Source organism: Ambystoma mexicanum, chromosome 10 (genome assembly GCF_040938575.1).
Source record: "Ambystoma mexicanum isolate Mex_15411 chromosome 10, UKY_AmexF1_1, whole genome shotgun sequence".
NCBI classification, from domain to species: domain Eukaryota; kingdom Metazoa; phylum Chordata; class Amphibia; order Caudata; family Ambystomatidae; genus Ambystoma; species Ambystoma mexicanum.
The window spans coordinates 38,345,751-38,359,006 of record NC_090932.1 but is presented as its reverse complement, the minus strand read 5'-3'; the positions used below and the strand labels follow the sequence as shown (position 1 = coordinate 38,359,006).

Here is a 13,256-nt window from a genome sequence, read left to right as displayed (position 1 = left end):
CTGCACTGCGCCTTGCTGCACTGAGCCTTGCTGCGCTGCACCTTGCTGCACTGAGCCTTGTTGCACTGTGCGTTGCTGCACTTAACCTTGCTGCACTGAACCTTGCAGAAAATGATCCTTGCTGCACTGAGCCTTGCTGCCCTGAGCCTTGCTGCACTGAACCTTGCTGCCCTGAACCTTGCTGCACTGAACCTTGCTGCACTGCACCTTGCTGCACTGAACCTTGCTGCACTGAGCCTTGTTGCACTGTGCGTTGCTGCACTTAACCTTGCTGCACTGAACCTTGCAGAAAATGATCCTTGCTGCACTGAGCCTTGCTGCCCTGAGCCTTGCTGCACTGAACCTTGCTGCCCTGAACCTTGCTGCACTGAACCTTGCTGCACTGCACCTTGCTGCACTGAACCTTGCTGCACTGCACCTTTCTGCACTGAACCTTGTTGCACTGAGCCTTGCTGCACTGGGCCTTACTACACTGAACCTTGCTGCACTGAACCTTGCTGCACTGAACCTTGCTGCCCTGAACCTTGCTGCACTGAACCTTGCGCACTGAGCCTTGCTGCACTGAGCCTTGCTGCCCTGAACCTTGCTGCACTGAGCCTTGCTGCACTGAGCCTTGCTGCACTGAGCCTTGCTGCACTGAGCCTTGCAGCACTGAGCCTTGCTGCACTGAACCTTGCTGCACTGAACCTTGCTGCACTGCACCTTGCTGCACTGAACCTTGCTGCACTGCACCTTGCTGAGCTGAACCTTGCTGCACTGCACCTTGCTGCACAGAACCTTGTTGCACTGAGCATTGCTGCACTGAGCCTTACTACACTGAACCTTGCTGCACTGAACCTTGCTGCACTGAACCTTGCTGCCCTGAACCTTGCTGCACTGAGCCTTGCTGCACTGAACCTTGCTGCACTGAGCCTTGCTGCACTGAACCTTGCAGCACTGAACCCTGGATAGCACATGACTGGTTTTCTGGTTATCCTTTATTTTGTAGTATGCCCCCCCCCAGAAGTCATTCTGTCGCCCCAGCAATGCTAACGCAGGCAGGCTGGAGCTGAGCATGGCCCAGTGTGAGGATGTACGTGCGTGCTGCAGCCCCCGCCTGTCACGTGTGTGTGCATGAATGCTCTGGTGCTGCCTGCATTTGACCTTATTCTTCATTTCATTATTTATTATTGTTTAGCATTTGTAGAGCGCCCCGAACCCGTGGGTATCTGGGCGCTGGAGCGGAGGTAATACAAAGTACACATTGAAGGCATTTTTGCAGATGGCCATAAGGTGAGGCTGACCAGACCGAGCTGTGAGCTTGAGACTGTGGAGGGGGCCATGGCCGCCTTTTGTGAGAGCCTCTTGCGGAGATGAGTGCGCTTGTGTTCTTGTCTCCGGGCTTCTGGGACCCTACAGTGACCATACACTGGTCTCCTGGTCCTAACTAGTGAAGGAGGTTGAACCCGTTAAAGTGTATGGTTCATGCCAGCCTTACCGGATGCATTTGACCCCAGTACTTGCGTTACATTACAATCATTGACCCCCTATTTCTGGGCTTTCTGTTCTAAGCTCGTGGTCTTCGCTGGGTATCGGCACCGGGGTTATTTCAGTGAGAATGATAAAATGAACACAATCTCTTAATCTCGGGTGATATCAAGAAGTGTTGACTATTAATAATACATGCAAGGTCCACGGCAGGTGGCTGCCACCAGGCTCGGACTGGCCTATAGGGCAATGCCCGAACGAAAAAGCCAAGATGCTGGCGCGGGACCGTGTTTTGGTCAAAGTGGCCACTTTTCTGGCACATGTTCTACTTCACTCTGCGGCTAGTAGTTTTGACCAGTGCTGCTGAATAAACATTCTTTAAAATGTACAATTTGCATCACGTTAGCCATAATCTCCCCTTTGGGTACTATTCAAACAGTCTGTCCCAAAAGGAATGAATTGCTATTTACAACGGTGGGCCACTTTTTCCATTGGTGCCCGAGACAATTGCATGCCCCAGTCCGACCCTGGCAGTCACCTAATACCCAATGTTTCCCCCCACCGTTTCTAGCTCACGTGCCAGGCCCATCGTGGTGGAGTATTGTGAAATCTACAGCAGTGCCACTACCTGCCAGGACCGTGCCAAAGAAGACATCAGGCTTTGGAGTCTTGCAAGGGGCACTGGCCCTTAAATTATGTTTATGTATTTTTACATTTATTAAGCGCACAAAACCCTTGGCATCGAGGCGCTGTAACAACCGGTTACACTCATATTATGGTATAGAGGGAGCAAACATATGCACATGTCAGGTAAAGGCTTAGGTGAACAGCCTGGCTTCCAGTGCCCTTCTAAAGGTCCAGTAGGATTGTTCCGCTCTTAGGTCTGGTGGGAGAGAGTCCCATTGGTTGGCTGCCACAGAAGTGAAACTCGCACCCCCACTTTCTGCCCGTTTGGATTTAGGTTGGACAAGTCTGGGGGTGAAAGCCCGCCTTACAGGCCTGGTGGATTGGGCATTCGTGAATCTTTGAGATAGGTGGAGCGGGGCAGAATTGGACAGGTATCTGTGTGTGATAGATAAGGATTTAAAGATAATCCTTTCCTTGACCGACAGCCAATGGGCATTGCTCCTTTCCTCCGAGATGTGCTCTCTTTTAGGAATGTTGAGAGCTGCTCGGATAGCATTGTTCTGAATCACTTGGAGCTTCCCGATGTTGTGCGCCGATGTACCGGCGAAGAGGATGTTGCAGTAGTCCAACCGAGCTCCAATGATGGCTCTTGCAATGGTGAGACAACTGATTGGGGCTGGGAATGGTCTGGCGCCATGAATCAGTTTAGTAGTGTAAGCGGCTGAGGTTGCAATAGCATTGACCTGGCGTGGAGTGTAGCATCGAGGTAAACGCCTAGGGTCTTCACAGGGGTATATGTTCACTAAATTAGTAGATACATCAGACTGGTGATGTAGAAACGAGGGCAGCCTCTTTGGACATTGGGAGGTTGCCTTGCCGTGGTTGTGGTACACGCATCGCAACTTCGCCATTTAGCACTGCTGGGGGCAACAGCGCCTTGAAACACTTGTGTATACACCCATTATGAATGCCATATCATATCAGCGGGCAGGGATTGTAAGTCTAGCACCTTCCAACAGCATCTGCTGTTTATTCCAGCAGTTGGGAAAGGGAGGGACCGGCAACCTGTGCCCATTTCTGATGATGACTGCACACACTCTATGTGCACAGATGCACTCCACACCCATGGGCTCTTTTTGCACATGAAAGCTGTAGACTGACCCAGGCCCCGGGCCGCATGAAATGCGGGACGATAGAGGGTCTGGGAGTTTAGGCGCAGGGTGGGGGGAAAACGGCGCAAAAGCGTAGGGAGGGGCGTCCGAATGGTGCCACAGGAAACAAAAGCCCAGGAAGGGCAGGAAACAGCAAGAGGTCAGGGGGGGTAACCCGGCCGCCCCCAGGAAGAAACAAAAGGCCGGGGGGTGGGTATAAGTAAGCCTGGAAAAGGAGAGCACCTGAGTAGGTGCGAATTGGAACAAAAGGCCGGGGGGGTATAAGTAAGCCTGGAAAAGGAGAGGCAGCACAAACCAGGTAAGAGCTCACCTCTCTCGGGTAGGCTCTTGGTACCTGGAGAAGGGGAAGGAAAAACGTTTGCCACCCAACCCACTCTACAATAATAACGGAAGAAGAAGGGTGCAGGCAGGAGCAGGTACGCTGAGTACTCTCTCGGTACAGGGTCCGAGAAAGAAGGAGCAAGCAGAAGTAGGAACGCCGAGTACTCTTTCGGTACACGGTCCAAGAAAAGAAGGAGCAGGCAGAAGAAGGAACGCCGAGTACTCTTTCGGTACACGGTCCGAGAAAGAAGGAGCAGGCAGAAGAAGGAACACTGAGTACTCTTTCGGTACACGGTCCAAGACATGTCGTAGGTGGCATGTGCCCAGGAACGAAGGCCCAGGGATAACAAGGACGACTCAGGAGGAGCCTTGGGCAACTTCGGGACTGGACACAATGTGCCCAAAAGCATATGGCAGTGTAATTATTTTGTTGTGTTGTATTTTCTGTAAGAAAATAAAATGCCTACGGCCTACAACTTTTCCATACGCATAGGTTGTCTGTGATTTATTACTTAGGTAGGGATCTGGTAAGAGAAGCAAAGTGAACCCACACTACTCAGCCTAATCGTTTGAGCAGTTTCAGAAGTGAACAGCACCTCCGTGTGAAGTCCATGGAAGAGCGCCCCCAAGGTATGGAGGCTGATGTGAAGTGGGCGAGTCACCGCGGTGGCGGCGGCGCCGCTGGGTTGCTCTGGTGCAACCTTGGATCTGCTGACAATGAAGCGCTGGAGGGTGCGTCTTGCGCAATAGGCTGCAGTCAGATTATACATGTTATGTTACAGCGCCCAGATGTCATTGGCATGGTCTCCAGGCGCTCTGGCAGTGAGCAGAAAACGGCTGCAGCGGCCTTCCATGAGCTGAGGCCAGTGGTGCATCGATACAGTGGTGACGAGCATCTCTGTGCTTAGAGACTCAGACCACTGAGGGGAAAAATCCACCCCATTTTCCTTCCATTGCCGTGTGTGGAGCCCAGAAAACCGATGGTGGGCACATTTAAGCGCTAGTACTAGTGGCCAGGACCTGTTCTGGTTAGGTTGGTACATTGTATAGTCTACAAACAGGCAGGTTTTCTTGCTGATGTATTTCAGCAAGGAATGTGCTCCATTGTCTGGGGGCAATTTAGCCAATGTACTTACCTTTGACTCTATTTTGAGGTATCTTGACATCAGATAACCTCTCCCATTGTGGCACTGAGGTTTATTCTGATATATTTTATTTATTTATTTTGCATTTTTAAAGCGCTCACACAGCCCGCGGGCATCTAGGCGCTGTTACAGGAATGTTATTGTTTTTAGTTGCGTAGTTGTTTTTTGTAAGTTGCGTATTTATATCGCACTTAAATACCCAGAGGTTTCCAAGCGAGGACCCAGAGATCGAACCTATGTTTCTTCGTGTCGTCTTGCTACCAAGGCGAGCACGTTGCTGCTGAGCTATTCTTCCAGGACATTACATGCATTTACTTCCGGGTCCAGTGGACAGGTCGTGACATGATATCCATTCAACATCCGGGCGTCTGGGTGATCTTCATCCAACTTTGAGTGTGGGAGAGTTTAGAATTACACCAGATCATGCTGAGAGGAATGCTTGATCCCAAACCCGGCTTTGTGAGTACGGTAGAGACCAGGCCCGCCAGGCCCGCCATATTGAGGAAGGCCATCAAGCAGAAGTTGAAAATACAGGTGATATGAGATGATATGGCATTTATAACGCGCCTATACACAAGTGTTTCAAGGCGCGACAAGGCAAGGGAGGTGGGACAGGGGGAGAACCGAGACAACGATCCTACTAGGCCAGGTGACATTCAGATTGCGCATATGCCGGGGAGGGGAGAAGGGGCAAAGTGCGAGCGGGAAGGGGGAAGGGGCAAAGTGCGAGCGGGAAGGGGCAAAGTGCGAGCGGGAAGGGGGATCGGAAGTGCAGTACATAGGATAACAGTAAATAAATAGAACCAATAAATAGGAACAATGACTGAGAAGTGCAGCCAGCTGGTGGCGGGTGCAAGGTGATATGAAGAGGCCACCTGTGACGGACACAGCTGATTTGGTCCCTGTGTAATTCACCCCTGTTCATGCACAGCCACAGTGTGGGGCGCCTAACGAAAGGTTGATCTGAACCTCTGGCCTGCTCAGGAAAAGGTTGACAGGAAGGGTGTCTTCCATCGTAGGAGGAAGCGGAACTGTAAAATATCACCAGAGCAGACTGTGGTTGAACAAGAACCTCTCCACGAAACCAGGCCCCCCTCTGTGTCCCCGATTTGCCCTCAGTAAAAAGTAAAGGCCTTTCTTTAATCATTCAAAATGTCCCAGTTTCCTTTTTGAAGTCCCCTCAGGAGCTTGGGCAGGGCTTAAGCCTTGTTCTCTGCATTTGCAGGCAATGATGCATGTTCATTTCTTGCCATAGGAGTCGAAGGGTTTGACCAAATCAAGGGTCCTAAACACCCACTCTAAACTGGGTCATTTTCAAATGTTGCAGTGCTCATTTCTAATGGTCACTTACACCATGAATTGCAGTTATAATAAGTGTGTTACACTTGTCTTACTGAGCAAAGCACATTTCAACGTCTAGAATAACCCTATAGATTATGTGTTATAATTGGTTATCATTCCAAGTGGACACTCTGACATTCTCTTATTGTACTCTTAACATTCTCCTCTGGGAAAGAGGAGGTGGTTAAATAGCAGCAATGAAGGCTCCATCCTGCTTTGCATAAAATTAAAGAAGATTTTGGGAGCATGACCAGACTGGGAATATTAACATGTTTGATTTGCATCTTGGCCAAGGTTTGAAGGGTTCATATATCTAGTGACCGCTTCTACTTTAGACGAGTGACCAATTCTAGTGTTGACGAGTGGCCTCTTCTCGTGTCATATTGTTTAATGCAAATAGGAGCTGATCAAAATGTATTGGTCTCACATGCCCCACGATCAAAGGTGGTCTTATTACCACATGCCCCACGATCAAAGGTGGTCTTATTACCACATGCCCACGGCCAAAGGTGGTCTTATTACCACCGTGGCCTAACACACGGCTAAGCTTGGACACGACACTAGTGGGTCCTTGGGATGGAAAAAGTCCACTGTGCATTGCATACATCCTCCAGTAACACCCCCCCCCCCCTCACTGACCTGCGATGAGGAAGACCACCCCGCCAGCGATTGCCACCTTCGCCTTCTTCTCCTTTTCATCTTCAAAGCTCTTGATGCATTTCATCCCCATGGCAGCAATAAATATGGCGATGAGTCCAACGACGATGGCTGAAATCATCAGGGCTCTGGTGGCCTGCAGCGTGCCTGGAAGAGGGTGAGAAGACAGATAGCGCTTATTATCAGCTGAGCCCAGAGGAACGTGTGCCGAACGAGCTGTCTCTCTGCCTCTCTCTCATTCCACCCCACCGCGTCTCTCTCTCTTTCTCTCTCTCCCGTTCACTCTCTCGCTCTCTCACACACATTCACCACCCCTCTCTCTTTCTCTCTCCTTCACCCTCCCTCTCTCTCCCTCTCTCTTACTCTCTCTCTCACTGCTTTCTTTTGCTCTCACTGTCGCTGTCTGTCTCGGTCTGTGTCTCTGACTCTTTCTGTCATGTTTTCGAGTGCCCATGTGTTAGAGCCACGCCAGCGGTTGCTGACAGCAGTGTAACCAGAGAAAAAAACGTATCTTCAAAAGGGTGTGGGATTTTTTTTTTTTTGCAAAAGAAGTTATTAAAAAAACAAAAAAGGAAATTATGTATTGTCACTAACATTGTAAACTGGCTCGTTTTCAAATATTGCAATGTTTATTTGTAATGATCACGTACACCAAATGTTGTAGTTATAATAAGTGTGTTACAGTTGTCTTACTGAGCAAAGCACATTTCAACGTCTAGAATAACCCTATAGATTATGTGTTATAATTGGTTATCATTCCAAGTGGACACTCTGGCACTCTCTTATTGTACTCTTAACATTCTCCTCTGGGAAAGGGGAAGTTGATAAATAGCAGCAATGAAGGCTCCACCCTGCTTTGCATAAAATTAAAGAAGATTTTGGGAAAATGACAACTAACCTTAATAATGATAACGATTCTATGCTTGTATCACCTAGTACTTTATGCATACTGGAATTAATATTCATTTAGTTTTTTAAAACACTCCCCCTAAAAAAATGTTTGCATCACTGAAGCATTATACGCATTTGAAAAGGGTTAGGGTTCAAATGTGAGGGTACCACGGCTGTCCACCAGAGTAGGATTTTCCAATAATTGTCGTGTGTGCCTACCTCAATAGTGTGTGAAATAACATATCTGAAACGCGGTTAATGTTTCCTCTCTCCACACATATTTTAGAAAAGGAAGGATTGCAAGCAGAATCCGGGTGCTAGGGCAAGGAACTCTGTGCACAGGCTCAGTCGCAACCGTACAGGCACCCTTAGAGACATGTATATGTATAGGGTCATCAGGGACGTCATTTCACCAAAATGCCAGGGGTAGCGGAAGTGACAACACACGACCCTTGACCTCTGATGACATCACAGGAAGTGATGTCATTTGACCCCACTCCGAAGTGATAATGCGAGAAGCTATGGAACACGACCTTTCACCCCTTGACAAAACAGGAAGTGGCACCACATAGCATTGTTCCTAGGTAGACTACAAAAAATATGGTTACAATATCACCATAATGTGATGTACATTTCATGCAAGAATGGATCGCCATATGTATTGTTAAGCTCAGTGTGTATAGGCCCATATTACCAAATTACTGTGAATGCAAGCACATGTCCATGACCAAATGATAATGATGTGTTATTATAAAGCACTTACGCAAGCGCTTTATATAGAAAAAATATACACCCAATATCACTCAACCTGTGTTGGTAATCGTTTATCGACCTCAGAAGGATGAAAGGCTGAGTTGAGGTGTTTAAGAACAGACTAAATCAGTGACTCACCCCCTGAAGTGGGACTGAAATAAACCTTTAATGAGTCTAGCAATTATTGTATAGAATTTCAGAAAGACACATTGCTTAGCCAAACTTGTGAAAATACTCGCACCCCAATGGGCAATTACCGGGTTATTCCAGCCCCGCTGGACCCAGTAATTACCCATCGCCGAGTGCTGGTACCCATTGCTCCCATAGGGCTCAATGGAAATGGGGAGGTCGGAGGCACCGGCATCAGTCATGAATGGTGCCGGTGCATCCGACGAGTTGTGCTCGCGGGTGCCGGTCTGCCCGCCAGGTAGAAAGGCACCCGTGAGCACAACTCATAGTTTGCCGGTCCGGTAGCAACGGTGCCGGTAGTTTACCGGCATCGTTACTACCAGACCTGTAAACTTGTAATGACCCCCACTATTTGGTTTTCCTATTCTTTCTTATTGAGGGTCAGTGCTGAAAGTGTTAGACTTGTTGCCCTCCTGTTCTTATTTTTCTTCTTTTTTTTTAACAAGAAAGCAGCCACTCCAGAAGTAAATAGCCACTTGGTGCCGGCCACAGCCCAGGAGCTTGCATTACAAAAAAACAAGTTTATTTATTTATTTATTTATTTTAGATTGCAAGGGAGACCACAGAGGGAGACAGTTGCGACCTCTGGCGACCCCTAAATGACGTCCCTGAGGGTCATCGTTATGACGTCAAGGGTCCCAAACACTCAAGGCAGTAGGGTCGGATTTGGATATAGACTCAGGGGACAGAAGGACCCACCCAGTGCAATACAATACTCAGATGTACACAGCGTGGTGTGTGTGGTGTGTGTGGAAAGTCCATGGATGGATGAATAGACTCCAGTAACACCCTTATTCTGGACTGGCAGAATTGGCACACCATGATTATGAAAAGGTGGAGTTCTCCTTTTTTTCTACAACAGACGTCGTGTTTCTCCTGCCCTTATGATGCCTTTGACTTAGGTGCTCCCATTATTATGTGAGTTCAGCAACTTGTACGAGTCGATACCTTTAAAGTCCACAGGGCAACCACTTTCTGTCACTCATGCTGACTCAGGCTATTTCTGATCAGGTGCTACCAAGTCCTACTGATTGTGTCAACTGTGGTAGGCCCACCATTCGGCCCTACCAGCCACTCTTACGGTAAGTACTGCGCGTTAGGAGAAAGATACAATGCAGCTTTGGGCTGCACCCTGCCTGCTACTCACTTCCTGGGGCTGCGCGTACGCTGGATCGAGCGAGCGTGTTCATACCGGGGACATAGATCGCAGGTCACTATTTTCTAGTCAATAAAGGTATTGTCATTGGCCTACCATCAATTCAAACACTAGCCCCTACAGCTGGGGGCGCAGACTTTTGGTTTTCCCCAGCAGGGACTAGGGTTAGGGGGGAGGTGGAAACAACAAAAAGTCCCATTGTAACGTATGGAGACTTCCACACAATTGGCCTTTCATGGGGACGAGGGGGTGGCGCGGGCCCGGAGCACCAGCGTATTCGGTGCCCCTGCCTACAGCCTCCTCCCCACTTGCAAAGGCCTTTTGCTCATTTGTTTGCCTTTACTGCCGTGAAGATAACATGTTACAAGATGGCCGCCTCCCGCACCAGAAGAGCTGGCCTAGGCCTTTCTCAAAAGAACACATCTCCAAACCGTTATTTCCAAGGAAACAGTACTGGAAGGGATGCACAAACACAATTTCCATTTGAAATGAGAAGTAACAGAAAAAGGTTGGGCGTTCCCCATTAATATTCAAACGTGCTAGGTTGATATGCCAACTCTTCTGAGTGCTGCTTTTGCCTGGGGCTGTAGTCTCGTCCCGGGTGCCTCCTCCCAGGTGCCACTCCGCTTCACCCTACGCACAGGGTGCTGGCAGTGACGTCATGGAACAGCTCTAAGCTGCCAGCTCCCAGCTCCCAAGCAGCAGCTGCAAGCTCCAGGCGAGTCACGCAGACAGGCCGGGGTGCCAGGAAACAGGTCGACAGTGGTACACATATTAAAACAGAGACAGGGGGCATTGCTTGCGATGAGCATGGCACGCTGGCTGGTACCCGCTGCTGCAGGGCATGCTGGTACTAGTTGCTTCAGAGCGAGGCGAGGTCTTTCCTGCTTCTGAAAGTCGGTGAGGATTCCAGGCCACACCCAATCTTACTGGAGGGTGAAGAAAGGCGTGTCTCAGAGGGCGTGAGACCCACACCCCCGAGCTCTGCATTACTGCACATCTATTCATATATAGAAAGTAAGTCTTGACACGCCGACTTATCGCTGTGTATAATCATTGTCTTTAAGTGATGGCCTCTGAACTATGTGTGGGCGTTCCCCTACATCACAGACACCTGGGGAATGATCATAAAGAAAACTACAAGCTCGGTGTCTCACGGTAAAAACTTTGAGATGTATTTTGACCTCATTCATCCATCCATGCCCCATCCACTCACCCATCCATCAACCCATTCCCCCATCCATCCATCCATCCACCCACCCATTCCCTCATCCATCCATATACCGATTCTTACATTCACCCATCCATAAATCCATCCGCCCACCCATCCAACCGCCCATCCATCCATCCACCCATTCCCTCATCCATCAATGTACCGATTCTTCCATCCATCCATCCATCCATCCATCCATCCATCCATCCATCCACCCATTCATTCATCCACCCACCCATCCATCCACCCATTCCCTCATCCATCCATGTACCGATTCGTCACTACCATGCCCTCCTACCCACCATTCACCCACCCACTCGTCTATCCATCCATGATATGATATGATATGATATGGCATTTATAACGCGCCCATACACAAGTGTTTCAAGGCGCGACAAGGCATGGGAGGTGGACAGAGGGAAGACAGACAACGATCCTACTAGGCCAGGTGTCATTCGGATCGCGCAAGTGCATGGGAGGGGAAAGGGAAAAGTGCGTGGGGGAAGGGAGAGGGGAAAGTGCAGTTCAGGGATAGTAGAATAAATAAGATAAAACGGCCAAATGATGGCAAGTGCAGGGTAAGTGCAACATAAGTGCTGGTGGGGGGACTGTAGGGGTACAGAGTAACAGTCCCCAGGTGCGGGGATTGCCAGGGAGGCACCCACCAATTCATTCATTGACCCACCCATTCATCCATTCATCCATGCATCCATCCCATCCCCCATGCATGCATTCATCCATCCATCCATCCATCCATCCCAAACATTAGTAAAAGGCATAGAAATGAAATAATGGAAATTCATATAAATGACTACTTTTACCCCTAGACCAGCGGTATTCAAACGGTGGGGCGCGACCCTGCAGGGGTCTGCGGGTGCAGCCCTGGGGGGCCCTGAGAGCTCAGCATGAAATATAAAAAAAAGAAACTTTTTTTTTTGATTGGAAGAAATGGGCTGGGGTGGCTCACATGGTCGGGCTGAAGCATGAAACTGTATCAGGCAACAATGAAAAAGTGGCCCTCAGTTGTAAATGGACATTCATTCCTTTAGTCACAGACTGGGCCTCATTACAACTATGGCAGTATGGTAACAACGGTGCCGGTAAGCTACTGGCACTGTTGCTACCGTACCACCATAGTAAGAGTTGTGCTCGCAGGTACCTGACAGCCTGCCAGATCTGACCTGGCCGGCCGTGCGGCACCTGCGAGCACAGCTCGTCGGATGCACCGGCACCGTTGCTAACGGGGATGTGCATCCGAGCTCCCCATTCCCATTGAGCACTATGGGGCTCAAATAGGAATTGGGATCTACCGGTACCGGCACCCGCGAAAGGGCAATTATCAGGTCCGCCTAGCTCGGCATGACCTGGTAATTGCCCATTCGCGGGTGCCAGACCCGGAGGCAACTCCAGCGGCAGCCGTGCCGGTTTTACCAGCACAGCTACCGCCAGAGTTGTAATGAAGCCCACTGTTTCAATAGTACCCAAGGGGGTGCTTTGTGTTAAAATGTAAGTAAATTGTGATATATTCAGCAACAATGGTCAAAATGACTAACTGCATAGTTAAGTAACTCATCAAACTGGTCCACATTGGCCAAAATGGGGGCCCATTTTGACTGGCCCACACTAGCATTTTACATTTTTGGTACAGGCATTGCCCTCTAGGCCAGTCCGAGCTTGGCGGCTCATACATAATGGCGAGGGGGCGCCCACCCAGTGGCCCTTCACCCATTATGGAGGGGCTAAGGAGCCAGTCCAGTGAAACAGTGAGCACTCCCTCAGCTGCTTTTTCCAGCTGATGGAGTGCTCCTGTGCTGGCTGAACTGTCAAAGGGAAACAGCGCTTCCCTTTGACAGTTTAGTTCCCCAGCCACACATGCTCACTGAGCCATGCAAGTGCTGGGCGTGTTGCTTCGCCAGCATTGCATAGCTCATTGGAAATTCTGGCTGGGGCACTGCATGTATGCATGTCCGAGGGGGAGCTCCTGCGCTTCCTCGCACATATGGACAGAGCAGCCCGGAGCAGGGCGTTTCAGCACCCACACGCAGGCCAGTGCAGAAGGTACGTTTATGTTCATTGTTCTTATTTAAACATGTGTATGGATGCGTGTATGCTCATGTTTTGAGTGAGTGTATGGTGATGGATGCTCGTGTGAATGATAGAGTGATTGCTGTATGAATGTGCAGCGCCTTGCATACACACATAATCATGTTGATTGTGTTAGGACCAGTGGGGCCCAGGAGACAGGGATGGTATCTTTTTACTGGACATCTATCATAGATGTCCAGTAAAAATGTCATGCCTGCCCCCTTGATCCCCCAGCACCA

General features: G+C 49.5%; 1 protein-coding gene across 1 annotated transcript in view; it reads right to left on the bottom strand.

The window, feature by feature from the left end:
* Positions 1-13,256, bottom strand: part of CLDN1 (claudin 1) — a 49,328-nt gene that overhangs the window by 11,381 nt on the left and 24,691 nt on the right. The window contains exon 2 of the mRNA XM_069617453.1: positions 6,713-6,877. Coding sequence (XP_069473554.1) covers positions 6,713-6,877 — 165 coding nt within the window. The remainder of the gene's footprint in view (positions 1-6,712; positions 6,878-13,256) is intronic.